Raw genomic sequence first — 19,816 nt, 5'->3', positions numbered from 1 at the left:
CAACAGGATTTGAACACAAAACATCTGATGAAAATTCATATTGTAGCAATGAGCCTTTCTTTTGCAGAACTGACATGAAAAAATAACGGTAACGTTTTTGCTTATGACAAATAATATGTGTGGTATCTCTGAGAATATTGCACAGAAAAAGGTCTATATAGACTAAATCATATGGTCATGTCAAACTTCAAGCAGAGTAGATTAAATCTTGAATTTTATCCTTTCTCCTAAATGACTTTCATGTTTACAAGCATGGCACTTCAACCTGTGAGCTTCTCTTAGCAGATTATGCAATCTCTGTATCCAGAAAACAAAACCAGACAGGAAAAATGATGGTAATATAAGAAATTATATGGTAAATGTAATGGTCGTGTTTAGAAATATTGCAAAGTTCAACATTCTAGGTTCTCCATGACATTTAAAAGAGAGACCATTGGCTTGCTGTGATTACTAGGGGCACCACTGAAAAGTGATTTCAAATTTTCATTTAAATATTGTGTGCCCAAGTGCATCCATTTGCCTTTCAATAAAATACATCTACGCCTAAGCCAGACATGCAGATGCCTGATCTCCTGGCTGTGAGTGTGTTAATGCAGGACTTTTTGCACACAACAGTGGTATGTGTAAACCTAGAGGTCAGCTGATGAAGAGATCTTAAACAGAACAACTATACTATGCATTTAGAAGACCAGATGGGACAAAAATTAGAAAGTCACCTTAACTGGTGCAAGTATATGTTCGTCATCTTGATCCAAGCTGGGCTGGGGAGCAAACTGGAGGTTCTAAAAACTAACTCTAGATGACCTCCTCCCCAAAGTGATCTCAGTGCTGTAACCTAGAAATGGGGGCCAATGGAGGGGCAGCCCCGGCTAACTTACAGAGCCCCCCATTTTCCACTAATGCCGCTGCACAGGAGAGATTCTGCCAGTGCCAGCTCTCCAATTCGAATCACAGACCCTAGACAGGACACCCCACCTTCAACTGCATGGAGCAACCACAGAGCAAATCCCAGAGCCAGCAGACATGTTCCAGCCTGCCACAGCCACTGACCACCAGACTGCCCCACCTCCAGAGGAGGCCTGGTATAGCTCTGAAGCCCAGAACTTGAGTAACCTGGAGCTCCAGACAGACTGAATGTCTATCCAAACTCCACCTGCACATACTAAGCCCCAGGCAGGCCTCTGGCAGTACCTCAAGGACTGGACTTGGTTCCCAGCTGTCACTTGAAGTGCTCAGCTCCATACTATCCCACAGAGCTTTTTTCCAAAATGGAAGGGAACTAATCTCACTGCTGGCCAAATTCCAGCTTTGAGTAATTACATTCTTCTGACAAATTCTCCTTGGCAGTTTCAATGGAATATAATTAGTAAATGTAAATAGATGTAAATAGTGCTGTAAATTACACTTTGTGTGATTGTCAGAAGCATAGGGGGAGAGCAAGGATGGAGGGGCGAAAAGAGAAGAGCTTCATTCTCCAGTATGGATGATGTTGTGGCCTTCTATCTCATCAGACCACGTATGCCTCTGCCAAGACGGCTTGTTCAGGGCTACTGCAGCAGCAGATGTCAAAATCCAGGATCATCGTGTGGTTCATCACACAGATCATCCCCTTCACCTCAAGTACAGTTCCGACATGATGGTGTTTGGTCATGTCCCACAGCTGTTTGTGAGCAGCTGCCGTGCTCCACCTCAGCTGTGCTCCTGCTTCAGCAGCAGGCAAACTGCTTCACACACACACAACTGCAAAATGTGTGTGTTATTGTTTTCTGTGAAATGCTTACAGATTTGTGATTGATTTGTGAAACCTCCTGCTACCAACAGAAGAAGTGTCATATAAATGAAATTATATAATTATCCTTCACATCTATTTTAATGTAGCTTCATCTACTAGTTTCACCTAGAGTGGAAATAGCTTCTTCTAAAAATATATGCATATATTTAACTTAATATAATCAAGTAAGTTTAAAAGTAGCTATTTAAAATAATGAAAATATAATGTATACCTATATTAGTACTTTATTGTGTGTCAAATGTCTCATGTACGTCAACTGTTTCAAATACAAATTGATATAGTTGGTGGGATTAATCAGTTCTTTCTGTCATACCAAAAATTTGAGGATGATTTTTCAATAATTTGCTTATTTTTCTGTTTATTCAAACTTTTCATACAGAAAGTAGATAGCAGGAACTAGTAAAATGAAGGGGAAGTTAATTTTATTAACAAAAGCTTATTGCACTATTTAGCTATAACAGGAGAAACAGATGTTTCAGCTTTACAATACCATGTCTTGCAAAATTTCCCCATGAACAACTATTCGTGCTCTACATGTTTTGGATTGTGTATGGGGAGCTCTGCTAACAGTCATGAGAAGCACTGCATATATTACTAAAGCCCACACTAAGATAATTAGTGCTAAAAAAAAAGAATCAACAGGACTTTTTCCCCTCTTTATAGTATTGATTTAGTGTGGGTGAAAAACGCCAGATTTTCAGTCTTGGAGATTCATGTTCTACCACAGAGTGGGAGATGGAGCCAGCTTTTCACAGTGTTCTGCCAATAAACACTTAGATTAACTACCTCAAGGGCAGGGAGAAAGAACCAGGCTCTACAACCTATCAACCCTTAGCGTCTCTGATGAATCTGTGAACATGGAGAATGGGGAGCACACAAACTGGGACAAGGAACTCGAGTTCTTAATCTTTGTGGCTGTACCTACCCAAAAATTCCTAAAATTGCTGTGGACAACAGAAATTACCAGGGGTCAGTACTGAAGTTGCATTGCTGCAGAGAGGACTCTGGGCAGTGGTAGCAGCCACAGAAAATTTCTACAGTGAAAGTGGACTTTGAAGCAAATTTTGTATCTTGCATATGTATCTTCTAAATGGCAAACTCTGTTTTTTAATATAAGGACTCTAGCCTTTTGCAAATTGTGTGATAGGGTACACACTCTGTCTAGCAGTAACTTCACCCTCTGCAGATCTAAACAGTATCAATACAGATACAGGCACATAACCCGATGTGATTGAGCCTGGTCCCTCACGATGCTGAAGTCAGGGCAGTTTAGGGTAGCAACTTTTTTTTTTTTTGTATCAAACGGCAAGCTAAGAGCATAAACATGAACAACTCTGAATACCCTGTGTGTAGGTGGCTACTTGGTAAGCCACATTACAAGTTTGATCCTTCCCCTGGGGAAAGATCTACTGTGGACATGCCTTGAAGAAAGCAACATGTCCGACTAGAATATTTAATGCTTATTTTAATAATAGAGCAATCCAGGTTAGTTGAGGATGACATTATTTTGCTTAGTGTTTGTAATGGCTGCTTTAAAACCACTTGCTTTCAGGCAAAGTGATAATCAGGCTAAGCACTGTAAGACTTTTGTAATGGAAGGCCAACACATATTTTTTCATTCAGGCTGCAAGAATAAACCAAGCACAGCTGTTTTACTGAAAACAACCCACTGGTATTTAAGTAGATTAACAAAATTAACTGTGAAAATCCTCTGCTATGTGGACGCCAATAACCTGTTGGCCACAAGGAGGCAGGGCAAGGATTTAGTAAATTAAAAGAAACTGGGTTTATTTAAAATAAAAAGAATTAAAAAAAAAAAAAAAAAAAAAAAAAAAAAAAGGAGCATTACATTCATTCAAACATGGAACTCCAAACTGCTAGGCAAGATAAAAAGCATTTTTCATCTACAGTGTGTGGTTTCAGTATTGCTGTTTTATTCCAAGAGCAGCAAATCTTTAAGATATCAAACAATAGCTGATCTGGAAGTAATTTTCTTCTTTTGAAGAAGCAGATCACACATATTTCTTCAACATCACTTCTGTGTGATAGAGAAAAAGCTCTAACACTAAGCTTTGATAGCAGCAGTGGAATTACCAGCTCAGGGCAAGAAGCTGTAATGCCAGGCTCACAAGGTGTTGCTCCCAAGCTAATAAATCCTGCTTCTGGACAGCTTTGCCTTTCACTTCCTTGGCACTTCTAATTCTGGGCTAAGAGCAAGCAGAGGCAATTTGGTGTCTGTAGTGCCCTACCATGAACCTTATGCAGAGGACAGTGATGTCTCCTTCCCCTAACTAGAAATTTAAGACATTCCAAAACCAGCAGTAACCCAAGGTCAAACTTCTAAATGACATAGGGGCAAAAGAGGAAAGTAAAACCAAAGTATCTCTATTTCAGAGTTATATAGAAAAAGATTATATTGAGCAATGAAACAACATTTTCCACAGTATCAGAATATCACAGTCCAAATCTATAAGCGATCTTCTGATTGAGATGAAGTGACTTGACTCTTAGCTCTGCTACTGCATGGTACTGACCTAGGTAATTTCAGCTCCCTGTGCCTCTGTTTCTTCATCCTTTAAGCTGTTGCCTTTCCTCTTTGTGAATCAGTATGAGGTCCATGGATAAAAAACATGCTACAAGAACTATTTGTTATTAATGCAATTCAGATATGGAATGTACCAGATGGTAAAATCTCCAGGATTTTAATGAACTATTGTAACAGAACATATGTAATATGACGTTATTATAACAGGCATTTATATGTATAGTTAGTACATATAACAGGACCTGCTCTGCTCTCAGTAACTCCACTGGAATTATTTTGGATTTATGTCAGATAATACTAGGAACACAAAATAGCCCCATATGTGCAATGTGGTAAGGTTTTCATAGCAATGCTATCTTAACTATTGCCTGTCCTGTTTTTCTCTTTTGCTGGGGGCATTGTATTTTGTGATTTCACAGAGCATGTTTTCTACACTTAGTTCTGACCAGGAAGACAAGAAGTATCCTAATGTCAAAGATTAAAATGCACCTGACCAAGCATCCCTTACCTAGAATCATAAAACAGTCATCATGAAGCAGCAAGATTTGGGGTTTTCCACCATATTCTGTAAAAATTATGTCTTTAATCACCTTATGCTAGACTTGGTAAGTAATTCATGCTTTGAAGAAGAAGAAGAATCAAACATTCCGTTTCAGACTGTGAGTAGCATCTCCATTCTCTCACAGTGTTTGAGTTTCTAGACAAGATAAATTAATGGAAAGGGCAAAGGTGAAAAAACAGGATTGCAGCTCAAGCCAGTGACATCACACACTACAGTCAAAGACAGGTACTTCAGTAAAGAAGGAACATGGGGACACCTTTAGTATGTATAATATATAAAATACTCACCTGAACTTTATAGTCTGTACTGGAGATGAGCTAGAACTATTATACATACTATTTAATATACGAGACACTGGAAGCAAAATATTATTTTCATATTATAAATTAGCCTTTGTGCTAGTGCCCAAAGATTTGGCTGATTACTCACTGCTTTCCCCTAGTGCTTAAGAAGTCTTTTCCAAAGCAAGGCAGTTAAACCACAAAAACGTACCGTAGTGTCCACAGCCCTGACCTTCCCAGCAGGAACGTGCTTTGGAATGGGTTCGTCTCCTGATATCATCATGCAGCCTTCTGCTCCAAGAGTAACAATTACGAGCTTACACCCTCTTTCTAACAGCATGCATCCCACCTTTGCAGCATCTTCAAGATTGCCAACAGAGATGCCCGTTAAAATTTCTGCCTGGAAAACAACCCACACAAATGAAAATCATAATCTGACAGCATTCACTTTTGGACAACAGTTGCATTTGAAAACAGTGTTTAGTATCTTTTAAAAATGTGCATTGTAGGATGATCATGAAACCACTTCCCATGCTGATCTTCAGCTGTGTCTTGCTCCTTGCTTGAAATCAGTGTGTACTTCAGGCACAGCTCTCTCTCTAACGGAGAGCAGCCTAGGCAGAGAGACACAGGAGGTGTGGGTTCTGTTCCAGCTTCTGCAACTCACCTGGCATACAACCCTTAGTAAAATCACATTTGTCCCACATGCCTCAGTTTTTTCATCTGTGAAATGGACACAGTGACATGGTCTTGGCAAAAACATTTTGCAGTTTAATGTGAAAGAATGTTACATGTCAACTTGGTCACTATTCTTGAGGGATATTTATCACTATGTGAGAAACTTTTTAAAAACTTCTTAAAATTCTCAGTGTTCAGCTAGAGGGACATCACAAGGGAAAATCTCTTCCAAGAAAAAAAATTGCTCAACTTTGACCACTCTGTTCAGTTTAATAAAGATTTTTGGATGAGAATACATAAAATTTATCTGCAGCCCTCTTTGGACAAAGGCCCATTAAAAAATTATTATATATTTGCGTTACAGTCATTGTCCATTTGCCTCTGTCAACCATGCTGGCTCTGTACAAACACAGTTAAACTCTTCTTCTAACTGATGGTGAGCTTAAGTAAACTTCTCCCAGCTGGGTCTTAAAATTAATCTCTTTTAGTTCCACCCAACTAAGAGCAAAACTTCCCCAAAATCTGCAATGAAGACTTTAGAATCAAACAACATTTTCACTACTTCATACATTTTCTTGATGGCATTGTATTGTCAAGTGCAACGTGCTTTTTCTCCTCTTTTTGGAAGGGAAAAGGATAAGAACGAAACAGGAAAAAAGGAAGATAAATTGCCTTTTCTCTGAAACAGTCTACCAGGCAGTTCTCCTGCATAAACTGTATGCCTTCAACTGTAAGTAAACAGACATATTACATGTTGCTGTCTTTAGGAAATTTTGCCCTGTTTGCCTGAGAAAAGGGAAGCCTTACTGTAGCTTGCATTACAAGGCTGCTGCTGGATCTTGAAGAATGCAGTCTGAAGCATTTTCAGATAAGGCTTCATAGCCTTCCAAGAGCATAACTTCCACACTCCTAGTGCTTCTTTTCACTGGAAAACTTTCTTTGGAACCTATTCAGCAGCTACTCTCCTGACCTTCGCCGCACGGGCAACTCAGCTTCTTGGGAAACAGCTGCTGAAATATTTCAAACTACCTTCCTCTGCATGACGGAAGCTTGACTTGAGCGCTCGCAGCTCTCGATGTAACAAACTGCAAACTCCAGCGATGAAACAAGCGCTTCGGGGAGCTCAGGCCATGCCCGTAGCAAAGAGCGGGCGGGCGGGCAGCCGGGGACGGGAGCTACTACAGCCGTCCACCAGCAAACCGCCCCCGGGCGTGAGTCAGCGCCCGCTGCTCGCCGCTGTCATTTCCTGAGCCTCAGCCTGACCCAGGCAGGAGCCACCCACCCCTGGGCTCCGCAGGGCCACGTTCTGCCAACACGCTGCCGAGAGTTTATACTATCACTTGCGGAGCGCTTCATCGCCTTTCATTTTTAAACACGCAGGACCGAGTTGTGCAGTCCCTACTTAGACAAACGCACGAATTATTTCAAGCGCTGTTGATCTGATCGCCGTGAGGCAGAGCCTGGTGCGGCAGGACTCGGTTGTTAAACTTGTGCGCTGCGGGGGCAAGGCGTGGTCAACGCGTACACGCAATTTAAAATTACTTTTTTTTTAACCACACCGTTCCCGGACAAGAATATAGTAAGATCTAAATTATAGGAAGGCAACAAAATCTGTCCAATTTTCTCTTTGGCATGCCACCATGCTGCTCGAACTTCTCTTGCGGTATAAACTATTTAAGCATATTAAACATACTTCAGGTTTTAAAAGGTTATAAAAGTATTTTCAAGTAAGAAGATTGTTTCAAAAAGTATCTCACAAAGCCTTTTGAATGTATCTTCTTGCAAGGTTTCCAGCAAACCGATTCACTAATAATGGTTTTGAAGTAACTACAGGTAAGATGACATATAGTATTAAAATATATATATGTACAATCTATTCAAATGTCTCAAGAGTCCGAGTCCCTTCATGAATGTAATATCTCTGGAGCAGGAATGATGTATTCCTGTATTCAGAACACCTGGTGCCCTGTGTTACAAGAATAAAAATAATTTAACACAAATTCTTGAATGAAACAGGCAAACTGAATTTTCGGAGTACTTTATGAGGGGCAATAATTCCAAACATTCTACTTCTGTTGCAAAGTCTCCAGGAGGAAAGTGGATTTGGGTTTGGTGGAGTAACAATAAGTCTAATATTGGTTTATTTACCTGGTATTTACACTTCTGTAAGCTCATGAGCAAGGTAAATGAAGTATTTAAATATAATATTCTTCCTAATGAAATGCACAACCTGTATGTTAGCATTAGGATGGTACTCAAATCAACAGGATTTTTTGCTTGAGTAGTAAAAGAATTGGTTTGGGACAGATATTTGTAGAAATCTTTCTTTTCATCTTTACACTGCTTATGCCAATAAACAAAATTATTTTGAACAGAGTCTGTATAAAAGGAGATCTTCGGCTGCTTCAAACCACTATCATCTAACTCATCTACAGCAGGATGGTACAACTAAAAAACACTGGAACAAGCTGGAAGAACCATAAAAGCAGCAGAAGCCAGACAGATTCTGTGCCAATGATTAGAGATTGCGGTAAATGTCAACTGATGTTAAATACTGTGGTGAGTTTTTAAGTTCCTCCCTTCAGTAGAATCTTATTTAAAAAACAAACTGTGGTACAATTGAGGGAAATAACTAATGGTTATGTAAAGAAAAAAAATTAAATAACAATACTAAAAGCACAATGTGGACATTTGGCATCACACTGTACAAAAGAGCAGCAAATGAAGAATTTTATTTTTCTGCAGCTAGTCTCATAAAACTACTCAGTTAAATGGACTTATTAAAGCAAGACAACATTCCACACAACTGCTGTCAGAATAAACCTATGATGGATATTATATAATTAATCTACATACTATTTTCATAATTTTGTTTGCAATGCTGGTAGAAAATTTTAACTAAAGCTTTTAGTTTCATAGATATGAAGGTTCCTGGCCATAGTCTTTACTAATCTTAGTTAAGTCTCCATCTCTCTTTAGACTCTGGGTCTAGTCACGGTAAGTTGACACAATCCAGAAGTGCCACAAAAAAGAAAATGGCCCTGCTTTTTCTCTGCCACTCTTGTCCACATGGTCCATTCTCTTGTGCCAGAACAGCCACTTGTGTGGCCTGGAAACAAACTGTATTGCAAGGCAGATCTGTGTTGAGATTAACACCACCCTGAGTCCCACATTACCCCCAAAGTTGATGCAAAGCAATTAACTTCTTTCAACAACAATAGTAATTTACACTGGCTAGAACTGAGAATGATCCTAGTACGTGAACATTTTCCAGTTGTTCCTAGCTGTGGTGCATTTGGGGAGCCACTTCCAGGGAGATGCTCTGGATCCTCTGGATCCTTTGCAAAACCAAATCTGCAGCATCATATCTAGTTTTGGGAATGCTGGCCTACCACAGCACAGTGCAGAGGAAGGCCATCAAGACAGTCAGAGAACCAGAGACCAGGACATACAAGAGGCTGGGGGAAGCAGGCCTGTTCAACCAGAAGAACTCCTGGCTAAGTGGAAGATCTAATTGCTCTCTAGGGCAATTTAGTAGGTGGGTATAGAGAAGATGAAGCCAGCGACTTCTTGAAGGTGTACAGGGATAGGGCTAGAGACAACAAGCACAAACTAGAACATGGGAAATTCCAATATTAGGACAAGCTTTTTCACCACAAGGGTGATGAAGCAGTGGAACACGTGCCCAGAGGTCACACAGTCTCCAGCCTTGGGAGATGCAGAACTTGACTGGACAAAGCCCTGAGCAATCTGTCCTAAACTGGACAGGCTTCACCAGGGTGTTGGACCAGTTGAACATCCAGAGGTCTGTTCCTAACTTCCACAATCCTCTGATCCTCAGCAAGTATAAACTGGTGAAATAACAGAAAGTATTAATTCTTTGGGGAGCAGTCTATCATTTGGACTGGGTTTTGTGCACCTAGCACAATAACAACTTTGTAAATGTTGACAGGTACTGCTAGAAGAGAAATAATTAATAACAGAGAAACTGTCCCAATTTTAAGGCATCTAAAACTACATATGATAATTTAAAATACTTTTCATTGCAAATATTTAAACACAGTAAGTCAGTTGGCTATAAACTTGGCCTGTACCTTAAGAGACTTCTTTTGAGAATGACAAAACAAGAACTCAATCTCATTAATTCTAACACATGTGAACAGTCCTCAAGAAGCAGTACAACAGATTTAGTGTATAAGAAATTGCAAGGTCAGGCCACAAGCCAAACTAGTTCCAGTTGTTTCAAATTATAAAATTTTTACATACATGCAGGCAGAAATACTTATCGTGCTGGAATAATTAAAAACTGATTGAAATGAATTGGCCTGAAGCTATTAATTTCCCTCCCAAAAGTAACATCTTTCATTTTAGACTAAATATGGGAACATTCATAGTTTCCAGAAACTGATAAAATGGGGTTTAGAACAAAGATGGAAATAAAATATACAGTGAATTATTGGCAACTTCTATGTAATGGCAGAATAGTAGCTTTCCATTACTTAAAACACAAAAGGCAAATTCAAGAGATGTTCTGAAATATATTATTTCTAAAGGACCCCGTTTTGTTTTGCTTCCTAGAGAGATCAATTATATTTTCTTAAGATTTTTCTTAGTATTAATCTCTCTATATTAATGAGCAGTATCTTAAATGTCCTTATCCCAGACTAAAGATAAAGTTACGTAAGTTTCATATTCTTTGAATCATGCAAGGCAATAATGTCCCTTGATTCTGGACATACTAACGAATATTTATTCCCAAAAATTATCTATCTTCTGTTAAGAGACAGCAACACTTAAAAGGAAACAGTAGGAACATATCTGTTTTTCTGTGTTATTTTTATACATCTTACAGCTTTAACAAAATTAGCAATTAACTTGTACTGCTTTCCACTATTGAAGCTCCAAAGTATTCTGCTAGCACTTAATTAAATCTTTGCAAGGCCTTCTTTAGATCAGAAGTCTGATACCCATTTTACATTACGGAGAAAGTAGTTCCCAGTTTTGCATTAAAACCAGCTTGTTGAACGTAATCATTTGCTGTAACCATTCAGGAGTTTTTCTTCTCCTGAAGGGCTCCTCAGTGTTCTTTGAGCAGAGAAGCAGCTGTTCCTCAAAACGTTTAGGATCAAACTGAAATTGCTGATGTGCAATATATTTTGGTTCCTAACCTGCAGGGCTATGTAACTGCATGCACACGCTAAGAAAGAAAAACAACACATGAACTGTATTGACATTGTGGTTATGCCTAGAGCCATCTGCAGCAAGGAATCACACAAATATGTGGGAAAAAAAGCGTAAGGATTCCAAAGAGCTTGTCTTGTATAGGGTTGTCTCTTTTTCAACAGCTATAGATGACTGAAAAGAACAACCATTAGTTTTCACCAGGATGACATTGGATACATTTATTTTTCATTAGAAGAATTAAGGGAATGGAGAACTAGCACATTCCTGCACAAACCTCAGGGATTAGGCTGTGCTGCATCTGGGAATTAACAAACTAGTCTCAACAAGTTTGATCTTTCTGGGAAAAGATAAAACTGAACTACAGGCTAAGCAAAGAAAGAACTGATAACCTTGCAAGATTTGTTCTGACTTTTTTTGTTCATGAACCACATAAAAAGAAAGTAATGTTAGACATAAAAAAACCCTGTTATTGCAACAAGCAAGAGTGAAAAGAGCAGCTTGTGAACAGCCTTCTAGACAAACTAATGGTAGATAATTCACTGATAGTGTAATTTTGTTTGCTTCTCTCTAGCACGTAAATCCATAAGAACAAGCTGTGCTATTGTACCAGATAATTTCATATTATTTCATTAAATCCTAAAGCATTTAATAAAGAATGGAATATAAAATGCTGATGTTATATTTGATATTTGCATGTTCGAGAACCAGTATCCCATGGCTGACACTATAGCTGACATCTTTAAACTTTTATTCTGTGACAAAGTCATTGCAGATCAAGACCCCAACCTTTAGAGCTGTAAATAACAGAAACTTCTGTCTCAGTAATAATGCAGCTAAACACAAGGACCATCCCCTTTTCTTCATCTTTAATAACACAAACACTTCACTCAGTCTATGAGATGTCTTAAACTATATGGCTGGTGTTCTGTTTGACATCCAACATAATCTCCTGTTACAAACATACTGTTCACATATAAACTGCAAACCACAGGATTTTTAAAGTATTTCTTGGTGAACAAGAAAGAGAGGGAAATTAAGATAAAATTGTGATAAATACTTGTAAATGTAAGCTACTAAGAAAGGTAAACTGAGAAAAAAAAATCTGTGTAAATTTAATCTTGTCTTAGAACATACATCTGTGTTAAAAAGAATGTTTTAGAAGCAGTTGAACTGGGTAGCTCTAAAGAATTCACCTTCAAACTCTAGGTGATTTATTAACGATTTAAAAGACTTAGTAGCGATAAAGCAGAAATCACTGTTGGTTTGTTGGTTTTTTTTTTTCCTTGAAGTAGCTAAAAACACCAGATAAAAAAATAGAAGATTCCAGAAAGGGTAAAGCTGGAACATAAATAGGATTTTGGCTATAGGAAGTCACTTGAGACTTAGAAATACCACGTAGGAGAGGCAACGGAGCTGGAACAGAACATCTCAGGAAGGCAGGCAGTTGGAAGCAGGACATTCAATAAATCTGGCCATAGAGAATAATTTCTAAAAATGCACAAAAATTACCATAGTGGCTTAGAGAAAAATTCCACCTTATCCAAATGCTCTTTTCTAACTGTGACTGCCAGTAAACAATAAGGAAAAAAAAAAAAAAAAAGAGAAAACAATCTTTTCCCAGTACACGTTCAGGATCACCAAAATCTTAGGTACTTCCTGATTTAAAATGATGATGGAAATGCATATGTAGTTGGCTGAATGGATAAAGTTTAAAAAAATCAGAATTATCTTTAAGATTTTTAGAATTAACTTGTTGCTTTTAAGTGCAATGCAGAGATGTGACTGCTAACCTTTATTTGAGTATATAAACATTTATCTGTATATCAGACTTTTCAAGCGTATTCATTACAGTGCTCTGAAATTAAAGAAAATCATGAAAGAAAACATTCAAGAAAACAGATGGTATATGAACATATAACAATTACTAAAAAATCTACTCTCAAACTTGTGACATAAGAAAAACAAATGCTTGATTTTTTCCTTTTTTTCTCAGCAAAAAGAAAGGAACAATGGCAATAGTTCATCCCTGAAAATCAATTCAATACAAATCAGACACACAGAGAGAATGAAATCAAACAAAATTGAATATTACATTTGTGCTAACATAATTGATTTCACTGCAAAGTTTCAAAAGGACGTTTTTAAAAACAAAGGTATTTATGAGCCATTGTTGTTCTCAGAATATGCCGTAGGATTCCTACATTTGGATTTATGCTCCCATGATATGGCTGGCAGGAACTCCCATATGTCTAACATTTTCATAAATTCAAAAGAGATGAGCCTCCTCAACAGCAGAGAGCATATTTCTGTGCCTGACCTTGTATCCAGTGATCCTAGCTATCTTCACATGGTAATTAGTTTTTAAAAGAAAAGAATACAAAATGTACCCTGAGCTCTGCAGGAAAAGGTAGATGAGTGAGCAGGGATCTATTATAATTATACACCTGTATTTCTTGTTCTCTAAAGAGAAGTAATTTTCCTTTCTCCATGTGGTGGTAATAATAATAACCCTGGATCCAGCAAGCTGCACTTCTCAAAGAATGTCTCTTTCAAGACTGTCCCCTAGCAATAAAATACAACAAAAGGAAAACTTTAACATGTGTGATGCAAAGGGAGAAAAGTCAGGAATAGACAAGTAATGAAAAACAAAGTTTTGTTTCTAACATATGGGGGATAGGTTTTTGCAAGGGGAAAAAATTAACAAGTGGCATTATGAAAAAAGCAAACACGGAATGACATTTACTAAATAGTGGGAGAGTGTGGATGTTCTCAGCCCAAGATGTGAGCCATTGCACCATTTAGCCAATCCAGGGGCACAGTCCAGGCATAAGAGCTTTCTGACAGCCTTAAGAGAACATGATACTGGTGTCCTGTGAGTCCCCTGAACAAGAATAAACACTTTGCCTTAGCATTCACTTCATCACATAGAATTGAATTCTGATATCTGTTGGGCAGTGTCTGAGCCACAAACTGTATCACTGCCAGTTATTCTGGAAACTCTGGCTTCCAGAGACCTGGAGAGCCATGGCATCTTCCACCTTGCTATTTTGCTAATTCTTGAATTCTCTGGAGTATGTGAACTTGGCAGACACATAATGAAACATCCCAAAATAAAATCTGAATGCCCTTTTGGGTTACTTAGGCTGACCCTTAAATGCTAGAAGACTCACAGACTGAAAACTTCTGATACAGTTTGTGATGGGGTTCAACAGAAATTTCAAAAGAGGGCAATTGAGTCTTCAAAAAATTTACAGTGACAGACATTGTCATCAGACAAAAAATGTTACAAGTAAGCAGGTCCAGGCTCTTCTCTTAGCTCTTCCCCCTCCTCTCCACCCAAAGGGATCATGTTCATTGCAGAAATCATGTTTCTTAGAGAGAACTTTAACTCTGATCAAGGCATGGTTCCTATCCACTAGGTTACTTCTCCCACATTCCTGTTTATATAAGGAGAGGGTGAGGGGAAGGAACACACCATGCCTAATGCCAATAAGTAGCAAATTTAAACAAAGGTCTTATGAGATATGGTTAATTTGTCTCTTGTAACAGAACAAATTTCCTTTGGGAGAAATAACACTCGAATTAGAAAAGAGAGGGAAAGGAGAGGGAAAAGAAGAAAAAAGGAAAATATACAGTTGAAGGCTAGAGAAGATTCACTGAAAACAGATCTGACAGGAAGAGGCATATGAAGCTTCTATTTACCATCAAGTGCAACAAGCGTGCATCACCTCCTGGCAAGAGAATTTAAAACTGTCAGAACACTATGGCTAATGCATTCCTGCTAATCATATCAAGAGACCACAGAACAAGGACAAGACTCTATTTTAATATTTACCACTCAGTGATAACATTTAACAAGTGTCCTTTTATGGATGCGTTTTGCTGATCTACTTGTAAGGAAGGCTGGACCCAACTTTCCTGCTGCAAACAGCTAATTTAATTTCATGTGCAAGCTAAAGTTATTTTAGAATACTCTTCTTTGCTGGTTAGGTCAGGATCAAACCTGTCACTCCAGAAGTCCTATGTAAGAGGAGCATGGCTCAATTTTCCTGTTCCCTATGCTGCATTTCTGAGAAGAGTATCCTTCTGAAATGTTCCTGCTTAAGACTCCTTCTTTAACATGACATATGACCATTACCTCAGTTTCATTGCAGCAGAAGATATCAGAACAGGTATAAAACTCTGGATCTAGGTCAGCAAGGGCTGGAGCTGGATTAAATAAAGTCTTTACTGGAAAAAAAAAAAAAAAAAAGAAAAAGAAAATCTAAATCTGGTGTGTCTTAGATTCATAAATCACCACTTGAAAGACCATTGTGTTTCAATCACAGACCCAGATATTTATTATTAACAGAGAAATTACTCTCAGTTTCTGCATCCTCGTCTTATACAAATGCTAAAAGCGTTATTTATTATATTAAAGTTCCATTCTAATTCATGTGCAGGCACCTGTCATGACGGGAACATGACCCAAGAGTAACAGAAAAAAACCCCAAGAAATTATTAAAATTTTTAAAAAGAGAAAATACTTAGACATTAATGCAATTTGTTTAACTGATGATGCTTCTTCCACGATATTAATAAGTTCTACAAGAACTGTTTTAGTTCTAGAATTTTCCAGTGTCATTATCGGAGTTCTGTACATGAAGAATCACGAGTTATGCAGTAATGGAGGGCATATCCAGACAAGGATTTAAATGTGCTCCTGAATGTATTACCTAACTTGTTCAAAATGTCACATTATAAAACTGTAGTGTAGACAGGGCACTGTATAGTTTTAATATGCTATCTGGCAGAGCTAGACCTAAACTGAACATGTGATAGAATATGTTAGCTAACCTAACTTTAAACTGTAGTAGCCTAAGGCCCCTTGTAGCAGCAGCAAAGGTTTGTCATGAGAACAGTGTGACTTACTCACTATTAACACAGGAAGTCTGCAGCCTTGGTTTTTCACTTCGCCAATTCTATGATTAATACTTGTGCCTTAACCACAAGGCCATCATTTTAAAATAAAGCACACACTCTTACTTCATAAATATTCCTTATAGTCAGTGATCAAATCTTCCAATTTGGATGCCTGAATTTTCAGTCCTAAACACGTATTTAGACTGTAAGCTATAGCATGTAATAGTCAGAGACTCTGAACATTTCTGACTCCCAGTTAATGCCCTAACAGACAAAGATGCACAGAGACTTCTGAAATCTGAGTACCAAGACGTTTAGGTGATTAACACTTTGAAAGGTTTAGCCTTTGACTGTACAACTTTATCATGCCTCTCTACCTGTCTCATTAAGGAACAGTATTAAAGTGACAAAGACTTTTACTCAGAAGTCCGAAGATGCCAGGATTAGGAATTCCAATGAAATCTTAATTTGGCTCCCTTATATTATTACAATACAGTATGTATTATAATAAACTCTTTAATTATATGATCACATACCACTGAAAAAACAGCATGTGATCACATAATTAAAGACTGCAACATAATACATATGCAGAAAGGAGACAAATTAAGGTTTCACAGGCAACCTTAACTCTTGCATTTCCTATTTTCTTAACTGCAACACTAATGAAGTTTTCTTAAACATAAAACTTTAAGGTATACTTTCCTAGGTAAAACAAACAAGCAGCACATACTGGAAAACAAACTGTCATGTGCTGTCATACTGACATATGGTATGAATGGGTCAGGAGCAGCACTGGAAGTGTTCCAGCTTGGGTTTTAAGTAATACAAACTTGTCATGAGCACAATGTAATACACTACTATTAGTTTTCTCCCATATTTACTATCTGCTGAGCATCAGGGGGGATAGAGGAACTCTAAGATCCTCTTTCAGGTTGTGAAGAAGAGCATGGCTTTTGAAGAGGATAATCTCTTTGGTCCTCCTGAGGAACTTATTTTCTGCTGAAATTCTTTCACAGAATGAGAGAATAATAGAATGGCCCGGACTGGATGGCCACTTCTCCTTGTCCTGTCACTACACGCTTTGTAAAAAGTTTGTCTCCATCTTTTTTGTAGGCTCCCTTCAGGTACTGGAAAGCAGCAATTAGATCACCCCTAGTTTCCAGGCTGAACAAACAGCCTTTCCCCACAGGAGAGGTGCTCCATCCCTCTAATCATCTTGGTGATCTCCTCTGGACTCTCTCTAACAGCTCCATGTCTCTCCTGTGCTGGGCCCCCAGAGCTGGATGCAGTGTTCCAGGTGGGGTCCCAGCAGAGCAGAGCAGAGGGGCAGAATCTCCTCCCTGGCCCTGCTGCCCACACTGCTTTGGATGCAGCCCAGGACATGTGAGGGCCCATGGCTGGCTCATGCCCAGCCTCTCCTCCACCAGCCCCCCCAAGCCCTTCTCAGCTGGGCTGCTCTCAGTCCATTTATCCCCAGCCTGTGCTGGTACCAGGGCTGCTCCATCCAGGTGCAGCAACTTGCACTTGGTCTTGTTTAACCTCATGAGATTCCAACAGGACTACTCCTTGAGCTCGTTACTTCTCTCCTTTTGCCAAGATCCATTCTCCTCAATGAGTTTTTATTCTTTATGCCTCCTTGCATAGGAACGACACAATTGTAACCTTTTTCACTTTTACATCATATCTCTTTATGGCCTACAATTCCTTTTCCCGCTTCCAGTGCCCACAGTCTGCTCCCTGACTCCACCTCTATACTCCAATCTCTATTCAACAAATCCTAATCTCTGTTCCAATTTTGTTCCTCTTTCAGCTTATTTCCTTCTTCTTCTGCCACCAGCAAAAATCAAGTAAATCTCTCCTACATTTCCTTTGCCTGAAATCAACTGTCCATCCCCAGCATTCCCATCTAGCTTTGTCTCCTCTGTATTGAAATTGAGCAAGCTCCTGCTCTGTGTTTCCTGGGCTTACAAAAGATCCTTAACAGTATAAAAAAAGTTTCCTAAAATGAGACTCAGGAATTACACTGGAAGTCATGCTGCCCAAATGGACAAGTGCCTATATGGACAGAGATGCTCAGGAGAAGCTGGCTGTGAAGCTCTTAACAATTTTCTGATGTCTGCTTGAAAGGTACTTATTTTCCAGAGGTCAGTACCACAGTTAAAATCAGGCACGTTTCCATACTGTTGTGAAGGCTTATCTTTAAAAGAAAGCTCCCTTGCTATTAAGTCTTAAGTAAATTTTAAGGTAGCTGGTATTCATAATTCAAAAGCTAGGGTAGGGTGGGAGGCATTTTCCATTGCCTGGTTGCTGCAACCACAGTGCTTTGGCAGAAATCACGAAGAGTTTAACCACAGACAAACAGCTGTTATGAAAAACCATAGCCCAAGATTAAAAGCAACCAAAAAATAGGTATGTTTCTTGCAAGTGACATGGAACCTTTGAGGGTGCTTCAAGCTCATTCTTCACAACAGTATTAATATGCTGGGCATTATCAGCCATCTTTTATGGAGTCTGTCATTAGAGAAGCCCAAAACTAGACTTTTGGAAGTAGCAGCAGCTTCTCACCATCGACCACTAAAAACCTTTAATTGTGCAGTCAGATTTTCACTACAATTTACACCTATTTCATATAGTTATTTACAACACACTTCCTTCCTTCCTTCCTTCCTTCCTTCCTTCCTTCCTTCCTTCCTTCCTTCCTTCCTTCCTTCCTTCCTTCCTTCCTTCCTTCCTTCCTTCCTTCCTTCCTTCCTTCCTTCCTTCCTTCCTTCCTTCCTTCCTTCCTTCCTTCCTTCCTTCCTTCCTACCATGATTGTCACAAGAATAATGAATAATCAGTGCCACAATGAGAGGATGTCATGACATGTACATGACATGATGAGATATCCCTCTCCAGCTTACAGATCTAGATGAATAGAATCAAAGAGTTCTTGCCTGTGTTTCCATATTCTTTCTCTCTTTTGTTTATTTCTTTCAGTAAGAATGAAGAAAAGCAAGCAAAAAACCCTCACTGAAACAGAGGTTTGAGGCATCTGGGTATGCATCTGTTTTACACAAGAATAGCAAGTGAACATTCTAACATGAAGTGCTACATAATACATGAGGGTATTGCAAGCTACAAGAAGGGAAATGGCATTAACAATTTACTGTTGGCTGCAGATACGTTTTTACAGTGCTACAAACTCAGCTGTTTACTTAGATTTGATGGCACATGACATTTGAACATGTGTAGCCTATTGTTTTAAAGCAGAAGCAACCAAACTTCTGACAGAAGAGCTGCACAATGATAACACACTGACAGCGCAGAACTACAGCTGGCCCATGGTTAACTACTATCTTTTCTTGATATATTGTGATGTCTACAGTTGCTAAGTGCTTGCATGTCTGTTCTGTGTATCAGGCTTGAATTTTTTCAATTGCTTTTTAAAAATTCTTTTCTTCTGTCACAGGCTGGCATCTTACCATAGGAGGGTGACAAAAGTGTGAAGCATCTTGCCAAAACTGTTCATAGAGTCAGAAATAGACAAAATAGTCATGAATATTGATTCATGATCCAACTAGAGTCCATTAGCCATTAGATTAAGAATGCTGTTATCCCTTCTCATAAAACGCAATGACAAAATTAAAACAGGTGAACAGGTCATGGTGCAGAAGGTGAACTGGAGAGGCCGCAATTTCAGTGTGCCATGATCTACTGGAGCTAGCCTGGGTCCAGCTTCAAGAAAAGAGTAAGTTCTGATCCCGGTTCTATCCTTGATCTGTTGCATGACTGACTAGGCTATGAGCTGTCCTCTCCCAGTCTGATCTTCTGGATAGAAGGGAAAAAATTTTTTTAAATCTCCTATGGATGCCTCTCTTGCATAATTATT

General features: G+C 38.8%; 1 protein-coding gene across 1 annotated transcript in view; it reads right to left on the bottom strand.

Moving 5' to 3' along the window:
* Nucleotides 1-19,816, bottom strand: part of RBKS (ribokinase) — a 78,314-nt gene that overhangs the window by 16,097 nt on the left and 42,401 nt on the right. The window contains exons 6-7 of the mRNA XM_040058082.2: nucleotides 15,181-15,272; nucleotides 5,392-5,580 (exon numbers count right to left, since the gene is read on the bottom strand). Of these exons, the coding sequence (XP_039914016.1) occupies nucleotides 5,392-5,580; nucleotides 15,181-15,272 (281 nt within the window). The remainder of the gene's footprint in view (nucleotides 1-5,391; nucleotides 5,581-15,180; nucleotides 15,273-19,816) is intronic.

This window comes from Hirundo rustica, chromosome 3, assembly GCF_015227805.2.
Source record: "Hirundo rustica isolate bHirRus1 chromosome 3, bHirRus1.pri.v3, whole genome shotgun sequence".
Lineage (NCBI taxonomy): Eukaryota > Metazoa > Chordata > Aves > Passeriformes > Hirundinidae > Hirundo > Hirundo rustica.
This window is presented reverse-complemented; position numbering and strand designations above follow the sequence as displayed.